The sequence below is a fragment of the Ictalurus furcatus genome, chromosome 4, assembly GCF_023375685.1.
Source record: "Ictalurus furcatus strain D&B chromosome 4, Billie_1.0, whole genome shotgun sequence".
Classification (NCBI taxonomy): Eukaryota; Metazoa; Chordata; class Actinopteri; order Siluriformes; family Ictaluridae; genus Ictalurus; species Ictalurus furcatus.
In genome coordinates this window covers 30,572,521-30,593,149 of record NC_071258.1, presented here as the reverse complement: position 1 = coordinate 30,593,149, position 20,629 = coordinate 30,572,521, and the positions used below count along the sequence as shown (strand labels likewise).

The window sequence follows — 20,629 nt, the reverse complement described above, 5'->3', positions numbered from 1 at the left end:
ACAGGTCTACTGTACAAGAGAGCAAGAGAAGACAAGAGAATCAGGATGATGTCTTTCTGATGCTGCCAAAAGTATCATGGACTGGAGGTGTCAACAGCACTGTAGAGTCTGTTCATGTTCTGTAGACCTCCATTCTTTTATGATCTGCTTGTCCACACATTGCATGTGTTTTGTCATTTTTTTGTCAGCATGGTTTCATCCTGTTTCGGCATTCTGTACAGTAGCTGAGACGTTTCTCACTAGTACTACACTGAAGGTGCTCCTTTTCAGTTCAAGGTTTTTTGACTTGTCTGCATTTGGATCTGTGACCACAAAGACTTTTCCCAAGCTGCGTTATACGAGGTTTTTATGATGACATTACAGAGAGAAAAAGAGTAAGAAAAAGAGAGCTTGTGTGCTTGATCTGCTTGCTGACATCATTTGCAGACATCATCACACATGAGTCTGCATGCGCTTCTGCAGGGGTCGCGTCAGGTCTGAATTCTGCGAGGACGAGTGTGAGTGGTGTGATGAGGATGACGCCGAGGCCTTGCTGTCCTTGTCGAAGTGCGCATAGCTGCTGGCACTGCTGTCGCACTGCGTGTCCATGAAGGAACCCGAATCGCTGAGGGAGGCACGCTGCTGCAGCTCACGCTCACACAGCTCGATGGAGCTGCTGCCTGTGCCCAGGACGAAGCGCCCGCCGTACTCATACAAACGAGGGTTGGGCGCACCACCAATGGTTGAGTAGATGTTGGTGAAGGACATGCCTGTGGGAACTCGCTGCTTGCCCGTGGAGGTTTCACGCCGCATTTCGGTGTTGTTGTGGGTGCCAGCTAGCGTGATGGTGGGGGTCCCATGGTGCTCCTTGAAGGTGTTCACGCTGTAGTAGCCGTTGGTGGGATCCTGGATGAGAAAGAAACATGGAGAAGAAAACAAAACATTAATTCATCAGTGATTTCTTACAAATAAAGCACTGAAATAAGTGTGTACAACATTTGAGTTCATCTCTCTAGGGGAACATTTTTCCAATTCATCCCTGGAAGAGAACAAGTACTGTAGAACCCCACATAAAACATTTCTCTTTCAGACACATTTCCAAGTAGAGACACTATTTTCAAAGCTAAAACCATTAATCATCCATTTATGCTAGTTTATTATTGCCACAATCTTGACCGTGGCAAGGTTTTGTGTAGAGTAGCAAAACCTAAAAGTATAAAGTTGTTTTCTGCATCCCATCCAAGAAGTATTCTCAACTTACTCCCAGTGTTCCCAGGATACACTCTGGATCCACCATGACCCAGTATAAGTGGTTACTGAATGTAAATGAGAGGATAAAGAAAAAGCTAATACATACTAAGCTTTACATATATTCATTCATTCATCTTTAATTAGTTATTATTTTATTCTGGTCAGGGCTGTAGTGGATCTGGAGCCTATCCCAGGAACATGGGGATACATGTTGGATGGGATGCCAGTCCAACACAGAGCATCATACATACAAAATCACACACTCATTCACAATGGTAATGGTCATTTTGAGTCACCGGTACACCTACTGGCAGGTGTATGAGAGGTGGGACGAAACCAGAGGACCTGGATGAAACCCACAAGGAACATAGAGAGCATGAGAAACTCCACACAGAGAGTAACCTGACTGACCAGGATTGAATGAACCAGGGAACTTGGGGCTGTGAGACAGAAATGCTTCCCACTGAATATCCATCCATCTATCCATTTATCCACTGAGAGCCTGGAGCCTATCCCAGGGAACTTGGGACATCCTGGACGGGGGCAGCCCATCACAGAACACAGTCGCACACACATTCACACACTACGGACAATTTGGACATGCCTACAACACATGTCTTTGGACTGGGGAAGGAAACCAGAGTACCCTGAGGAAACCCCTGAAGCACAGGGAGAACATTCAAACCCCCAACCCTGGAGCTGCAAGGCAAACATGCTAACCACTAAGCCATCCTCCCACAGAATATATGAACACTAAATCATTTTCAATCAATTTATTTTCACTAAATCCTGAAAGGAAATCTCTTTAAAACAGTAGTTCTGGGAACCTTTAAAAAAAGCTTCCAAGTAGCAAAAATCATTATCATCCAACTCCTCAGAAATGTTTTTTTTTTTTTTTTCTTCTAAAAATGTAGCAACTATGATGACATTCTTATTCTTCCAAGGGATCTTTGGAAGTATAAGCGTTCTCAAAAAATTCCTAGTAGGTCTAGTAAAATTTGTTGTCATTTTTGTTTTATAAAATGATGAAATAAAGAAAAAGAATATGTGGCAGTGGGTGTCTAAAATCGCCCTGATGCTTGACATAATAATAACCTGGCAAGTGAAATAAGCAATCAGACAGCACAGGGGGAGCAGTAGATATTTGTCTGGCTTGATGTCCTGAAACTTACTTCCATAGTAATGTTAAAACAATAAGGAAAGCAAGAATGATATTCCTTCCTTGCTAATTTATCAGCTCTCGATATTTCACACCCTGGCAGCACAAATAAGTGCAACAGGTACTGTTACTCTGTATACCATTGACTTTAATTGGTCTGAAAATGGTCTCTTTCCAAATACACTGAAAAGGTGTAATCAGAGAGCTGTGGAACTACTGCGCCCGGTTGCTAAGTTGCCAAGCGGCTGTGTGTGTGTGTGTGTGTGTGTGTGTGTGTGTGTGGAGGGGCAAGAACCCATGGGAGGGAAAATAATCACTCCCAGATGACTCTGCTATGACAACCCAAGGAGGGATTTATCAGACAAAAAGGTAGGCGTGTGTGTGTGTGTGTGTGTGTGTGTATGTGTGTGTGTGTGTGTGTGTGTGTGTGTGTGTGTGTCATTCTGTCTTAAAGTCTCTCTGCTCCTTCACTTATATACACACACAACCACAGAGGCTAAATCCCAGGGGAAATGAATGAAAATATGATATAGCAGCCACCAGAGCTGCTGACAATTCATACGATATATAAAGAGAATAAACCCAGGACAGTTCAGCCATCTAGAATACACAACATCATAGAAAATGACTTGATATTTTACATGTCTATTATAGCTATTCAGTAGTAATATGACTGATGGACATTGATTACAGCCTGTTTTTAGTGTGTTTACGGATCAGATTGATGAGATTTATATTTATAAGGCAGCGATAAGAACCGCTCTTCATAGATTCCACTCATATAAAGAAGGCACTCAGTTCCAGTCATAGACCATCTATCCTGATGAGGCTTTTATTGCACCCCATGAACCTCATAGAAATAAAACTTTGGCTAGTAATACAAAAAGTTCCATTTCAGAAGAAACAATTTTCCTCGGGTGGTCGTGCAGTCAGGACATTTATCCTGCTTAGGCAGTGTTCACTGAGCACATCCAGACTGGCAAACTGTTTTCTTTTGCTTTATATCCTGTAAATGCACTTTTTTAGATCAAGCGATCAAAATAAAATACGACTTATAAGTAAGAAGAAAATGTTGTAAACCATCTATGTTTTGTTTCGTTATTAAAGACAGACAAGAACGATTGCTTGAATCGCTCACGGACAAAGTAAAGGTAAAGGTCTATTTGACAATCTATCGACAGCAAACAATTCAAATATGCAAAAATGAATGTGGGTGTGTCCTGTAACAAGACATTAATCTAAAACTCAAGGTCCCTTTCCAGAACCTTCACACTAACTGTCCCTCAGGGATGGAATGAACTTCCGACCTCAATCCGGACAGCAGAATCTGTCACTATCTTCAAAAAAAAGCTAAAGACCCACGTCTTCCGTGAACCCCTAACTAACCCCTAAAACCACACATTATTCTAAAAAACAAAACAAAAAACAAAACGTACTCTGGCTCTTACACCTCGACTCTGCGCACTTTGCTTTTCTAGAACTCAATTAAAAGATCTTGTACGGTAGCACTACGTGTATTGTTCTCTGCTTGATATATCGCTTTGCTTATATTTCCTCATTTGTAAGTCGCTTTGGATGAAAACATCTGCTAAATGAATAAATGTAAATGTAAAACATATGACTTGAATTGAAAGATCGTGAATTCTTGATTCTAACTGGTCAGAAGGTGAGGGAACGGCTCGTTATAACCGCTCTAATATAAGTGATAACAGGAACTAACTTGTTTCCCTAACCCTAACCCTTTCCACATCATTAAATGTAACTACAAACAGATTTTAAAAAAACTGTATATGTTGTTCATTAATAAATACAAAATTGATCGCTACCACTGGCAGCTGGAATATAAACACGCCGGGATGTGATGGGTTTGAGAGGGAAATACAAACGCAGAACGCATATTGTACATTGTGTGAATTGTGCGTAAACATTGTGTATTGCATATTGTGCGTGTTGTGTATATAAGCAGCATGAAGAGGAATTCCTCGTACAGAAAAGATTCTGATTCTGTATCCTGATTTTTTCATTGAAATTCTGATTTTAATTGTGATTCGGATATTGGTTTTTAAATCTGAACGCTGATTCCAATTCTAATTTGAATCCAAATTCTGATTCTAATGCTGGATTTTGATTCGAATTCAAATTCTGATTCCATGTTTTTTGATTTCGATTAAATTTCTGTTTCTATATTTTGATTCTGATTCCATTTCTCATTTTGTATTAAGGGTATGCAGCTGTTTTTTGCCCTGAACTGTACATGTTATTACTTTTTCAAAAATGACTTCACAGACCTGATGGATAAACAGCTCGCTCTTGGATCTGGGATCTGGGACTGGACAAACCTATATTCTGGCAACAAAGTGACACAAAGAGGAACTCAACCCCCTACGGATGCTCACCTTGATGTGCTGGTATTCTTTCTCCTCCTCCTGCAGGACCTCCAGCTGCTTAAGAACAGACTCCTGCTGGAATTCTCCCCGTTCAATCTGAGGGCATAAACACAACCACACAAGCATGATGTATTAAAATATAACCTGCATCCACCGCCTATTATATCCAGTGTCAACTTACTTAATGGTATTGCCAAGTAACCTTAAATTACGCCGTGTCAATTTATCGGGAATATTTTTCATCTCATCACCAAGAATTGTCAATGTGTCACAGACTTAGCCCTGTGCATAACTGCATCCTGAGCTCTAAGTGGAATCTCGGTGCCGTTTGCAAGGCCTTAGGGAAGCGCAGAACACATAGTGGGCTTTCAAAAGCGGGTGCTATTGTATGTTTTGACAGCATTTCTCCGAGAGGCGCTATGGAAAAAAGGCCCCAGGCCACTTGATCATTGGTATCTCTATGGCTGCGTTGCCATCTTCCTGGGAGAGGCAGGCTGGAGGCTAAATATAGGGCTTCAGGCGATCAGGGCTTTCTCACACACTCTCACACAATGCATTATTCATGGGTTTGGTATTAGCATTAGCTCTGGATGGGGGTTATTAGTGTTGGGGTGCAGATGATTAGCATTCGTTATGTGTGGACGTGGCAGAAGAAGGCGTAATGAGCTGGTGCGTTTGTTTGGGGTGAATCAGGGAAGGGTAAAATTTTGTGAAACTAAGACAAGACTTACCATCAGTTGCTTCATGGCGGCATGGTCCTCATTTTCCCGTGCAGCATTGTGGTCTTTGTGCACAATCTCCACTCGGATATCGTTCTTGGTTGAGACGACACCTTTCAGGTCTGACAGACAGATGTTTGTGTTACTATGCTATATCAATTGCTCAGCCAAGTCAAAGGTATGCAATTCTTTCATGCAACTTCACAATGCTTGGGTTGTGTCTCTGTATCTGTATGCTAACATGATATAGTTAGTAAAGTAGCGTGTAGCGTGTAGCAAATGTGCACCACAACTCAAGAACACAGTCCAGACGCACGTCAGTAGCACTGTTTGTAGTGTTAATTGGTGACAGTCCGGTAACGACGGCTTACTTTCGGTTTTAATTTTGCTTGAAAGTTCTCTCTGCTGAGCACAGATCGAGGCAGGGAGGGAGGGCATAACCAGGTGAGCATCTTCTGCAGTATACAACAACAACATGCTCAATGCTAGCAACGCCTCCCATGACACTTCCTGCAAGCTATACGTTCGCTTCCTTATCATCTTTTAAAAGGGCTCTTAAATGAAAAATCCACCCTGAATGACTCGAATATTAAATTTTAGAAATAAATTACCTAATTACTTCTTAATAATCACTTATATAATATGTTGGTCTGTTTTCATTTTTGCTACAGTACCCACAATGCAGTTCGACTACCTGCTGATAGTGGTGGCAGTGGGATTCAGCCCTTCATCTCTGCCTAAAGAGAGTGATGCAGCAGCACTTCAATCCTTTAATCTGTCCAGATCTCTTTCACCGCTTCATCTGTACATTCTGTTCAAGCAGATCTTAAACATTCATGCTAATGCCCTGGTGATCATCATGTCGTAGATTTCTAACTAGCTGAGCCGAGACTCTGCTGTAACTCATCGCAACTGCATCATATAGCAAGCTGCATTGCATTTGCTCCAACGTCTTCACTACTACTACGTTGGGTTTCTCATTAATATGATGTTCACTGGAACGCCACGGGACAATGGCGAGTAAGAAAAGAAGCTCTTTCTCTTTTGATTTTCAGAGCAAACAGTAGCTATGTTTCCATCCAAGTTGCAAATTTATCAAATAATATGCAAAAAATTGGAATATCGCATAAAACATTTGCGAGTAAAGCACCGTTTCCATTCCATGTGTTCAAGAGAACAAAATTGTCACTCCTGGGGAAACTGGTGCAAAGTATCAATACAAATGGAAGTTGTTGCAACTGGGGAAGCCATTGTGGCTCTTTTTCCCAATTTAATAAATGACTTGCACTTCAGAGAGAGCAGACGAAATGCTCTCACAAACCTCACGTTATCTTGCGATCAGAGGCGGATGCCTGTTATTTGGGAACAGAATGGTGTGAGACAGTTCTGGAGGGTAATTACATCAAATCATTTCAATGACAGACTTTGGCTCAGGCATTTCAGAATGACAAAAACAACATTTGAGATGCTGTGCGACAAGATCGGTCTGCTGGTTATGCGACCTACAGCATCCCAGTTCCGACAGAAAAATGCATTTCTGAGGCAATTATCCAATCGCATGATTCGTTCAGGCAAAGTTACGTGGCTTTTCTGATGCGCATCTGGGAATTTATTTGGCATCCATCGTAGTTTATGCGGATATTTTCTTATCGGACAAAAAAACTAAACGCCTCGATTGAGAGCATTCGTTTTTTTATGCGCATTTTGGAGATTTTATTGGCATCTGGTATTTCCATCCAGCATTTTTTATTTTATTTTTATGTTATATCCTAAAATTTGCATTAAAATATGTGGATGGAAACCTGAGCTTTTTATCCTTTATGTTTAAGAACAGTTTTTTTTCTCTCGTATTACACAGCATTGTAACTATTGTAACCATATATCCTATGTGTTTCAGGGTGGAGTTTTCCTTTAATAACTTGGATGAGCTGCTGAGCTTTGGAGAATGGTAGGGTGATCGAGTCTTATAAAGGGATGGAGAGAAGGCGAATATGAAAGTAAGAGAGATCGATGAAAAAAAAAAAGCATGGAGCGTGTGAAATGACTTGAACCCTCACACACTGTTCTGTCTTGCTGAGGAAGGTGAACAGAGCTCGGAGCTATATATGACACATACTTCTCTGAGAGCGTGTGCAGCAGAAGGCCCCAATGGTGCCGATGAGGACGATGAAGGCGACGAAAGCTCCCACTGCCACGCCGATAATCACAGCCACAGGCAGAGACTCTGCGGACAACAAATGATAGCCGCCTACAATAACACAGCATGAACAAGCCGAGTCAATCCAACAAATAATCACAGTGGCAAAGAGCCTGGCTTTTACTTCTAAAGAAGTGAGCATAAAGAGACTGAGCACTGCTGTGTTGTTTAAAATGAATGCATCAATCCAAGATTGGAGCGAATCAAGAAAAGACCAACCAGACACTAAACAGTTACAGTTGCAATCAAAATGATTCAACGTGCAGTGCAAATCAGGTTTATTGTCAAAATTTACAGATTTTCAGCTGTTTGCGATGAACAAATCAAACAAAAGCAATTGAGATAGTTCAACACAACGAATGCTTCAAGTGGTTTCCCCAAATTCAACTGAAAATGCAACTTATAATGACTTCTTCAGTTTCAAATTTATTCAACCCCTTCATGGAAAGCATCTTTAGTACTTAGTAGAGCACGCTTTTGCTGTTATGACCTGCTGCAAACGGGATGCATAGCCAGACACCAGCTTCTAGCAGAGTTCTTGAGGAATCTTAGCCCATTCCTCATGAGCAATGGCCTCCTGTTCAGTAATATTCTTGGGTTTGCATGCTGCAACCAAATCCCACCAGAGATTTTCTATGGGTTTCAAGTCAGGTGACTGTGATGGACCTGTAGAATCGTCCAGGACTTCTTCTGCAACCAAGCCTTGGTGGAATTTGAGGTATGCTTGGGATCATTGTCCTGTTGGAAGGTCCAATTACTCCCAAGCTTCAGCTTCCTCACAGACGGCATGAAGTTTTCTCCTAGGATTTCCTGATACATGAATGAATCCATCTTGCCTTCCACACTCTGCAGGTTTCCAGTGCCAGAGGATGCAAAGCAGCCCCAGAGCATCACCGAACCACCACCATGCTTGACTGTGGACAGAGTGTTCTTTCTTCATTCCTCTTCCTCCAGACATACCGCTGATCCATCGTGCTGAAAAGTTTCAGTTTTGTTTCATCGCTCCGCAGAACAGAATCCCAAATTTCTGTGGCTTGTTTATATGATTTTGAACGACTTTTCTTGTGCTTTTGGGTCAGTAGTGGTGTACATCTTGGAGTTCTGGCATGGAAACCTTCTGCGTTTAGTACGCGCCTTACTGTGCTCACTGAAACCTCAGTTCCTGTTACCACCAAGTCTTGCTGCAGGTCTTTTGCAGTCACTCGAGGGTTTTTCACAACCTGCCTTCTCAGTAATCTGCTTCCAGCTATTGATTAGTTGCATCAGGTGTGCTTGAGACAACACCTGTTGTGCATATTTGTGCTGTTGTGAGGGATTCTATTCAGGGGAATGAATAATTTTGAAACAGGAGAAATCATTATAAGTTGCATTTTCAGTTGAATTTGGGGAAACCACTTGAAGCATTCGTTGTGTTGATCTATTTCAATTGCTTTTGTTTGATTTGTTTATTGCAAACAGATGAAAGTCTGTAAATGTTGACAATAAACCTGATTTGCACTGGGGGTTGAATCATTTTGATTGCAGCTGTAGGTTGATTACATGTGAGAAATGTTAGTTCTTACACCTTTATCATGTTACTGTTATTCTGTGGAGGTTTTTCTCTTTTAGCAGCTTCAATTGAAGCTTGCACCTCTTTTTTTTTTTGTCTTTCTTTTACAACTCCTGATTCAAATTGCCCTGGGTTGTACGCTGCGTTAAATGACAGGTGTCATTGTAACAATAACGCAGCAATTTGGAAGCAGCACCAACATACACTTTGGCTTTAGTGGATAATTAAAAACACCAACATTTTGCTATCATGACTTGTTTTTTTTTAACGCTGTTAAACTGTAGTTCCCGATAAATAGTAGTAGTAAAAATAATAATAATAATAATAATAATAATAATAATAATTTTAAAAAGTCCACAATGAAGAATGAGCAACACCTATGCACCATTAATTACACCCTCCCGCTTTAAACAAATTAGTGTAGCAAATCCCACCATCGCCTCGTTCTCTGCAATTAATGTCTATTTAATGTCTCTCAAGAACAAACAACCATACATTTTCATTTAAGAACTAGTGAGCTGAAACCACAGTTTGCTTTTCTGGAGGCAAATAGATTGCATTCCTTCAGAAAGCGCCATAAATGGAGCAAAAAAAATGGCGCCAGGTTGTTGTGGTCGTTAAGTGGCTTTGGCAGAAAATGACACCGAGCACTGTATAATAAATACATTACAATGATAAATGAAATTTCCACACTGCTGAAACAAATTCATTCCATAAAACGAGCACGAATTAATAGTCCTGGTGGAGATTAATGCATTTTTTTAAAAGTAAAAAACACGACATTTTCAACACTATTACCATGATACATTTTGTGTATTTAAAAAAATAATTAAACAAATTAACTTATTTTATCGGGAATTTTATCCTCGAAGGCTGCCGGTCAAATTAACACAAATCTAACGCAGAAAAACAAGGTTAAATAAATGTTAATACTAAAACAGTGAGCTGAAGAGCATGAAGAAGAGAAGGTAGAACTTGGCGAACCTTGGCTCCCACCTTGTTCCTTGAGGCGGATGATTTCGGTGTCCGAGCCGAAGCTGTTCCAGGCCGTGCAGTTGTAGATGGTCTGGAAGTCAGCAGGGACGATGTTGCTCATGGTCAGGGTGGACAGCACACCGTCCTCGGTGCTCACCGTCTCGACTGTGTAGCGGCCGGATGTACCAGACTCCAGGACTGTCTCCTTCCATGACCAGGCCTGAAATAAATGTCAATAAATAATAAAAGAAAACGAATGGATTGCAAATAAAAGAAATACAATAGTTCAAATAACACACAACATGGCCCTGTTTGTTGAACTGAAGCTTATACCATAGTTATTACACATATATAAACACGCTATTCTAATTTAATATGCTTTTTATAACCTGAACACAATAATACAAGAACAGAGAGGACGTAAGTGGATAGAGTATATGTGTATCTCCACACACACACACACACACACACACACACACACACACACACACATACACACACAGACTGTTACACTTAGGATGAGTAATGAATCAAAAATTGGCCTTGAGAGGAGGCTGTTTATCTAGGCTTCATAAATCTTAATCGAATGTGCACTAATGGAGAATAAACAAGCATTAGATAAGAATTTAAGCACATCAGCCGGCCTCGCTTAATTCCCACTATAACACACACTGTGAAAACAAATGATTTAGGACGCAATCTCATTTATTATGTGTATCGTAAGTCGTCAGTGTGCTGTACATTACTGGACTAAGCCTGTCGAAGCTAATGAAGTCACCACAGACACGAGGCGAGAGAGTCCACGCGCATCTGAGAGCGGTGAGAAAGTGAGAAGAGTTTTGAAAGAGAGTGGAAAGAGGGACTCACGATGCGGTCGGGAGGAGGGGTGCTGCGGATGAAGCACTTGATCTGGCCCTTCTCTCCATGAGGAGCCTGGTGCGTTTGGGTGCTGGAGATAGTCGGAGGCCCTGCAGGTACAAACAGCAAACATGTCAATATATACAGCAGAGCACCAGGCATAAATCAATCAACACAGACAACAACAAAACCTTGGCTTTTTCAAACTCTCTGGAGTTTGGAGTGCCATAACTTACATGTGTTGTGGCCTGGAACACACAAAAAATACACCTTGAGCGTATTGAGTCTGAATCACGATGAGTGGAGAAAGCAGAAATGTCTAGTACAAGGGTGTACAAGTCATTTAAGAAACAGGCCACACAATATCAGATTGGCAGGACAAAAAAAAAAAAAACAACACTCCTCTAAAATGTCTTTATTACCTCTTAAATATGTTCATCTGTCATACAACCAACTGTGAAATTCATGGTTTTGCTATTTTTTTTAAGTGAAATAAACTTAACTGGAATTATACATCATGAATCTACACAAAATAGTCAATGATATTGACATGGAGGAAAAAAATCTATATAATTTGCAAAATTATTTATAAATAATAAACAAAAAAGCTGTATTTGCATAAGTATTCACACCCAATTGCTGTGAACCCCTTAAAATAGTTAATTTGGAACAAGACGTGATTACAGCGTCAATTATTTTAATTTAGTTTCCTAATGAAGAATTACGTATCGTTAGCACATTTTTGTTAATAGCTTGTTTCCGGCCCTGAGTCTATTGCTCTATATTGCCCCCTAGTGGAATAACAGAGGTCCCCCCCCCCCCAATTCAACTGTGAATCTATCAATTCAACTTCAGTCCATGATTTTTTAAACAATATCAAACTTCATTTGGTGGGCGGGATTAGACCGGCCTCTTTATTGTGCTGTATGTTAGACACTCCTTGTCTAGTATCATAGGCAATTTATTTCAATCTAATTAATTTTTTTTGTTTGTTTGTTTCCTGCATTGAAAAACCTCATAGTGAAAGTGACTAAACAGAATGGGTAATTACTATTCAAATGTGTTCAAATGCAATATTTTACTTATCTGATTGCAGTTATGAGAACACAGTAAACGATCATTGTTCGAAGAGCTCAATCTGATTGAGTTACTTCATACGTGTGTGGAATTTGAACTAAGCACAACTCATGTGATAAGTTTTATTCACTCAAATAATTAGAGGTGACTATGATGAGGAAATACTCTCTGAGGCAACAGGAGGAAGAAACCGTTGAGATTCAAAAGGAAGTGATACCAAATAGTAGGATTATAAGCCAGTATAGTATACAGGTGGAAAGAATAAAGTTCACCAGTACTAAGAGTTTTAAAAGGATGTTCAGTATGAGCCCAGGACAGTCTTTATGATTACAGCAGAAGTAGAATACCTTCATCAATCTACATACAGTACATCAATATTTTATTTTATTTCTGAATTACAGCTGTGTATGACACGACAGCAATTAAAAGGAGGCATATACTGCAGACAGGAAATAAAACATGTAGGGGAGTAATGGTAAACAGTACTAATTGTATTGAGATGTTCAGAATAATATATTGTCCTTTAATGAAAAATACAGCAATATGTAAATACGTTAAAAACATCCTTTATTTCCCGTATACATTATAACACTATTTAGTCTTTGTTTACCTAACCTGGCGTATTTCAAGAAGCTCCTGATTTATGTGTAAGCTCTCACATCAGCCAGGTCAAAGTTCGGAAGCCTGCCGTTGAAGCCGAACATGCAGATATACTACGAATGCGGTTATTTCTTCACAATGACATTTTTTTCACCCGAGGCCTCCATCTGATTTCCACTCAAAGAAGCACACTTGCCGGACCCTTATCTCCCTGTGAGATATCGAATCTGCCATGAATCAGACCTTTTCGAGATTGGAAAGGGAGCCTAGGTATACATAGTCACTCTTCTAAACACACACACACACACACACACACAGACAGGGTAGTTTACATAGTCACTCTTCTAAACACACACACACACACACACAGACAGACAGGGTAGTTTATAGGACAGACTTAAACCTAATCAAAACATAGGCAGTAGGACATATTTATCTGCATTAAGGCAAGATGACTGAACTATTGAATAACAGCTGAATCGACTTGCCTTAATATTGATCATTTTCCTCATTATGTGTGCTTACATTACACAACTCATTATATTATTATACACGTTCAAACGTTGACCTTGTGTACTGCTATATCATTAATATTGTGTATGAAAAACATACACATAGTCTCAGGGCATGAACATGTTCCTACATACAGTAAGTGTTTCCACGGCATGTTTATTTTTATTGTGAGCACATAATTGGCATTAAGAACAAGGCATGAGAGCATTATAAATGCATTTAGACGAGCTAAAGCAATACTGGACATAAGGCCAGAGTTTATACGGCTACATGACACCTATATAGGCCTTCATCTCTATTGACTAGGGATGTAACCGAATACAAATATATTATTCAAAATGAACAGATGTGTTCTTAACATATAATACAAATATGGATATGAATATAACGAGCACTATTCACTATGTATATATTTATTTATTAACTGAATTACCATGGGACACAACAAAACAGAAGTGTGCACGGGACATTTTTACTTTCATGTGGACATGTGCAATGGTCTGATATGAAGTTTGCAAGACGTGAATATGTAGACCTGTGCAATACATTTACAGCACTCATTCCTGCATCCTCAGTAACTGCCTGGTCAGGGTTGCAGTGATTTAAATTAGACTAATAGTTTGTTTATATTTTGCAAATTAGAACCAGCTGCATTTGTGGGAAGGTACAATCATGTACAAGGTATATAAAAGTTAAAAAAAAAAAAAAAAAAGTCCCAGGCACTTCACTCTAGTGTTTTGAGCGATGTAGCTGAGGTCGAGGAACTGTCAGAGCCAGAATTCACACACAATGCTGACAGTACTGCCATTTCTACCTTTGTGCTTTGGCGGTCATAACTATATGATTAATATTTAATAATAATAATAAAAAAACATAGATATATACATAGTATAAATATATACATAGATAGTATATCTATGTACCATGTACCTCGTGGTACATCCATGTACCACGAGGCAGTGGCAGCTCAGTGGTTGATACGTTGGACTACCAATTGGAAGGTCGTGAGTTCAAACCCCAGCATGGCCAAGCTGCCACTGTTGGGCCCTTGAGCAAGGCCCTTAATCCTCAACTGCTCACATGTATAGAAGAGATAAATGTAAGTCGCTCTGGATAAGTGCGTCTGCCATAAATGTAAGTGTAAAGTTAGAGATTGCATCACACACCTACTACTAACATGAACCTAAACAAACTCAAGGCTTGTTCCATCAAGCATTCACAAACATAAAGACCCATTTTTAATTTTTCATGCTGACTTATATCACAGCCTGCGTTATAGCCTACATCAGAGTCACATGACAATTATATATTTTAACCTGAACAGTAGGGGTCGAAGAGAACTAAGTGAACAGAAGTAGAGTACTTACAAAATCTGCTATGTATCTCCTGAATTCGGCATTTAAAGTGTTACTATTGGCATGAAAAGCCGCTGTATAACACTGTTACGTAGTGATGGTTTTAACACTGATTATCACTACACTGTAATAATAGAATTCTTCAGTCCTGATTCGTCAGATGTGGATTTAATTTTTAGAACAGCTCTGACAGTAGCTATGCCTGCAAGGCAAATCACAGGTTCATATTAGCATGCTTGTTCGAATATGTTTTTATAATAAGAACTTTCACGTGGACTTGTATGGTGGATGTGCCGCAAAAAGACAGTTAAAAAAGTCTTCTGTGAGGAAACATTGATTTAGCATTTAGTAGCTTGTTTGAAAAAGCGTATACGTAAGTAATATAACACACTGAGTGAGCAGTTATAGGACAATTATCAATAAAGTCGGTTATTTTTCAATAACAGCATGTCCAGAATTGTTGTATTCCTCTTATATCACAGCAATTTGCCGACACTAACTCTTTTTATTTCTTAAAGAATGGCATCATATATATTTTTTCTTCAATTTATAGTTACTTCTAGCATTGTTGAACATCCACAAAACAAATGAGTTCCTTTTATTAATTACGTTATAGCTACTATAAACAGTCCCTCTCAGCTCTTGAAGTTAATAGAAAAATAATGCAGCACACACACACACACACACACACACACACACACACACACACACACACACCCTAAAGCCGGCATCCTGCCAGTCACATTCTATAACATACCACTGCTGATTTGTAATTGCAGTTTATTAAGTGCCTCTTATTAGAATAAATTAGCATTTAGATGCCAGGCTGGCAGATGGCACATGGAGGGAATGTAAAAGAAAACTGCTAGAAGCTGGATGCTGCTCACCATCACGATTGTCCTAGCTGCCAATGTATGCAGACCATATGCATACTACAGTACAAGTGCTACTACAAGCTAAGATACGAACCCAGTGGACACTATATGCACCACTTAAATGTGCCTGTTTGAGTGTTTGCACTGGTGTGTATGTGCGAGCACGCGGCACAGGGGTGTTAAACACATCCAGATTATTGGCTGCTGGCGGAGGAGGCCAGTGTTGGAGACTCATGAGAATCAGTCCTGATGATCAGGCTGCAAATGAGTACTATAATTAGGTGGCGTTATCGTGCAGCCGCAGAGCACGGAGAGCTGAGGTGTAGAGAGAGAGAGAGAGAGAGAAAGAGAGCGAGAGCAGAAGCAGTAGGGGGTGATAAAGAGCCATGCAAGACCTCAGTTTACATAGTCACGGCGAGATCAAGCTCATGAGCTCTATAAAATGAAGAATTTCTACCTTATAATGTATGCAAGTACATGAACAACACATGTGTGAGCACATCAACTCTGAGGAATTTTATACACATGCACCAGACAAATTACTTTGGACAAGTACGATGATAAAAATTCATCAGTTGGAAAAAAGGGACATATTAAAATGAAGTAAAGGCTGATTGGGCTGTCGATAACAGAGCCCTTATGTACAGTAAATGTGTGTGCACGTGTGCATGTGTGTGTCTCTGTGTGTGTGAGTCGCCTTTCTCATCCGAGCACACCTCTGTATACCAAATCATGAATTGGTAAGTGTGTGCTCACAAAGGCTCATGCTGCGTATGTGTAAAAATCTAGAACAGACCGAGGAGGATAATGCAGCACGACTGAGAAGATCCTGTGAGACCTGCAAAAGATGCAGCAACACAATCACTCAATGCTTTACCCTCAGGACCAGGAGGTTAAAAATGAAGATCACATGACAAAGAGAGGCAGTGCTTATCGATCCGGCTGCTCTGTACTCGATACCAGTTCCTTTTGTTTCATACTGCCTCCAATGTCCATGGTTTGTAAATTCGTAGGGATAAAGTTTTCCTAGGTCCTGTTCAGACTGGATTTGTTTTACATGGAGAGGTGGGGTAAATAATGATTATTAGTGTATCCCTGGAATTTGAATCCCATCCGAGTCTGTCATATCGGTCACTTTTATCGGAATGCGTAGCTATGTCTGGAAAGATAATGCCATCTTTTACCTACTATAACAAGACCAGTAGAACTTGACATGTTCGTAAAGATTCTGTTATATCCCGTGAGAAAATAGGATTCACTTGTTTGTTCAGTTTAAAGACACTCCTGGACGTGCTCACCCTTTTTATTTTATTTTATTATCTCCATGCCCAAACCAAGCATTGCTTATGGAAGGATGTTTGGAAGGAATAACCCATCCATGGCACTCAAAATGAAATCATTTTAAAGTCCTGCAAATGAATATGCACACTGAGTTTAAAAACTAAATAAACATAGTTTTTTTTTTCAAGTTTGGTGAGCACTTGCAACATACAGTACAATTAGTACAAAACTTAAAACAATTAAGTAATTCTAATATGTTTCTTTCTCGTTTAAAAATCACATATTTGTCATTTTTACTGAATCGTTTTTTTTTCTTTTCAGTGTACTTTACTATGCATCACACTCCCATCTATGTGGTTTATACCGAGATTATAATTACTCATGAACTCAGCATGAGGTGAATTAACTACTACCAGGAATGAAACCCATCTTTTGTATTCCCACATAAATCATTTTATCTTTAAATTAAATTGTGTTTTTCACCATGCATATTTAAATCATGTTTATCTGACTGTTCCTGACTTGTTTGAGCCTAAACTAATAGCACAACTGTTGTTACTGAAATAAACTGGCCTGTTTCTTGGGGTCTGCTCAACCATCTGTTAGAACATCTTTTAACTAAGGATAAACATGGTGAGGGATATGTTCCTCAAACCATTCCTGAACAAGTTTTGCAATGTGACAGGTCCCATTATCGCACTGACATTATGGAATACCCTTGCCATGAAGGGGTGTACTTGGTCTGCAATAATGTTTAGGTAGTTAGTAAGTGTCCAAGTAACATCCACATGAATGCCAGGACCCCAGGTTTCCCAGCAGAACATTGCCCAGAGCATCACACTACCTCCGCTGGCTTGCCTTCATCTCTTCCCCAGATAAGCGACACACATACACCCGGGCATCCACATGATGGAAAAGAACATGTGACTCATCGGACCAGGCCACGCTTTTCTGATGTGACACCTTTCTATCATAGACAGCGTTAACGTTTTCAACAATTTGTGCTACAGTAGCTCTTCTGTGGGATCAGCCAGACGGGCTAGCCTTTGCTCCCCACACACATCAATAAGCCTTGGGCACATATGACCCTCCCACCAGTTCACCGGTTGTCCTTCCTTGGACAACTTTTGTTAGGTACTAACCACTGCACAGCAGGAACACCCCACAAAACCTGCCATTTTGGAGATGCTCTGACCCAGTCGTCTAGCCACAACAATCTGGCCCTTGTCAAAGTCGCTCAGATCCTTACGCTTGCCCATTTTTCCTGCTTTCAGCACATCAACTTCGTGTAACTGACTGTTCACTTGCTGCCTCATATATCCCACCCCTTATCTGAATATATGTACTTTAGTATAGTTCAAATTAAACTGTTGTATGTTGAAAAGTCTCTTTTATCACACACACACACACACACACACACACACACACACACATATATATATATATATATATATATATATATATATATATATATATATATATATATATATATATATATATATATATATATATATATATATGTATGTATGTGTATATATATATATATAAATATATCCCACTACTATATGGTGGGCTTATTTAATCATCACTATATATAGTGGTGATAAAAAATCCTTTTCAACACATAATAGGTTAATTTGAACTATATATATATATATATATATATATATATATATATATATATATATATACACACACACACACACACACACTCACACACACATATATATATATATATATATATATATATATATATATACACACACACACACACACACATACATATATATACATATAAACCTCAAAGAAATACAGGTACAAGAGTCAGGTAAAAGAGGGGAAAAAAAAGATCACTGCATTAATGAACCCATGCAAGAAAGTACTTCTTCCATTGCATGAGCTTTCTAGCTTAGAGCAACAAAAGCGTAAAATGAAAAGCCCTCTTAAGAGTTTTAATTATTTAGCTGTTTACATTTGGTGGAAGGTGAGCTCTGCGTTTATTAGAAAATATTGTGGGAAGGTAGGGACCGAAATAACAGCAGGAGTGGGTCAAATTCCTGTGGTGGAAGCATCTGCGAGAGCGGGAGGACGTGGGATTAAAATACAGGCACACAGCTCTAGTCTGGAGGGGAGAAAATAAAAAAGTGTTATATGACAGTGATGCCTCAGAGAAACACTGAAGCCTTTTTCATAAATCTGTATGTCTCATAAGTCTGCACTCATCCTCTCCTGAAAACAAAGACAGAAGCTTACACACACATACATGCACACGCGCACACACACACAGACAGGCACAATGATGACATATGTTAGATGCACTAAATAGAAAACTGAACCATATGTCCATCAGTCTCTGTTTGGAATATGGTTCAGATTTCCATTTAAGTGCAAACTTAATGCATGTGAAACACTGTCATGATTCTGCACACAGAGAAGGAACTTCAGTTCCCAGCAGCCACTGCACCTCACTGCACCACAGTCACATGACCACCTGCACCTGAATCACGTGCTTGTTAACGAGCACTTATGTGTATATTAGACGTCGCTCTGCCTCCATGCTCTGCTGAAGACGGCGCTCTTTTTCTTTGCTTTGCGCCGTATGTCTCTCCCTCTTTCTGCTTCACGGAGATCATCACTCCTCCTCCTGGCTTCGCATAGAAACCGTGCTCCACACTCTGGCCTCGCAGAGAACTTTGCTTCTCCCTCAGACCTCGAGGAGAAAATCGCTACCCCCTCGGACCTTGTGGAGAACGTTGCTCCCCCCTCGGACCTTGCGGAGTGCGTCGCTCCCCCCTCTAGTGTCATGGGGAATGTTGCTTCACCCTCAGGCTCTTCCTTGAGCTTCGTTCCTCCCACTGGCTGTGCAGTAGCCATCGCTCTGCATTCAAGCCAGGTCAGGGATATCATGTCATCTCTCTTCGGTATGGAGGACACCGCTCCACACCTGAACCTCATAGAGTACACCCAGTTCCTGTCTGAGGTTGATGTCACAGCCAACCAAGTTCTGCACATGCCAGACTCTCCTGACACGGCTGACCAAGTTCTCCTTATGCCAGAGTCTGCTGACACAACAGACCAAGTTCTGTCTTCCTGTACTGCTGAGGACCTCTCTATGCCTTCTCGTCCTGCTGAAGCTGATGACCCAGCTTCCCACGCCTAGGTGCTGTGTAGTGACCCTGGCAAGTCTGCTCCAACCTCATGCCTGCCCCTCGGCTCCTTGATGAGCCTGCTATCTGTTGAACAATGCCTGCCTCTGGACCTAAGGGGTTGTGAAGACATTTTGCCCAGAGGGCCAGGACCACCAGGGGAGGAAGTGTTTTCTGGCACTCCAGGAGTAGCGCCTTTTAGAGTGCGTGGTTCTGTCATGTATACCAGAGAAGGAACTCTGAACTACAGTTCCCAGAAGCCACTGCACCTCACCGCATCACAGTCACATGACCACCTGCACCTGAATCACGTTCTTGTTTAATGAGCACTTATGTGTATAGCCACAGTTTGCACTGCACTCCTTGTTTTGCCGTTTGTCTATGTTGCTGTGTTTAAGGTCTTTGGTTTATGTTTAGTCTTTGCCTTAGTGTTTTGCTGCCTATTCATAGTCCTTGCATGAAATCGTGACACACACACGGACATAATAAAACATCTGCGATTCTGCACACAACCGTGTTTTGTTTCTGCCAAAATGCGGTAATGTATTTTCCCATTCGCACAGGTATAACCCAAGATTTAATGCATGCATGCTGAACATCTGATCTGAAGCATAATAATGAATCCTCAAGACAAGCCACGCTGCATCCACACGTAACACAAGACAATCCAAAATCCTCACATAAAATCCGCCCAACAGCTGCTCTCCA

General features: G+C 40.4%; 1 protein-coding gene across 2 annotated transcripts in view; it reads right to left on the bottom strand.

The window, feature by feature from the left end:
* Nucleotides 1-288: 288 nt before the first annotated feature.
* Nucleotides 289-20,629, bottom strand: part of kirrel3b (kirre like nephrin family adhesion molecule 3b) — a 219,447-nt gene continuing 199,106 nt past the window's right edge. The window contains exons 10-16 of one of the 2 annotated variants that reach the window (XM_053623572.1): nt 11,084-11,184; nt 10,226-10,436; nt 7,612-7,719; nt 5,867-5,950; nt 5,508-5,617; nt 4,786-4,872; nt 289-885 (exon numbers count right to left, since the gene is read on the bottom strand). In XM_053623572.1, the coding sequence (XP_053479547.1) occupies nt 433-885; nt 4,786-4,872; nt 5,508-5,617; nt 5,867-5,950; nt 7,612-7,719; nt 10,226-10,436; nt 11,084-11,184 (1,154 nt within the window). In that variant the 3' untranslated portion in view covers nt 289-432. The remainder of the gene's footprint in view (nt 886-4,785; nt 4,873-5,507; nt 5,618-5,866; nt 5,951-7,611; nt 7,720-10,225; nt 10,437-11,083; nt 11,185-20,629) is intronic. The other variant, XM_053623573.1, reaches the window with a different exon arrangement.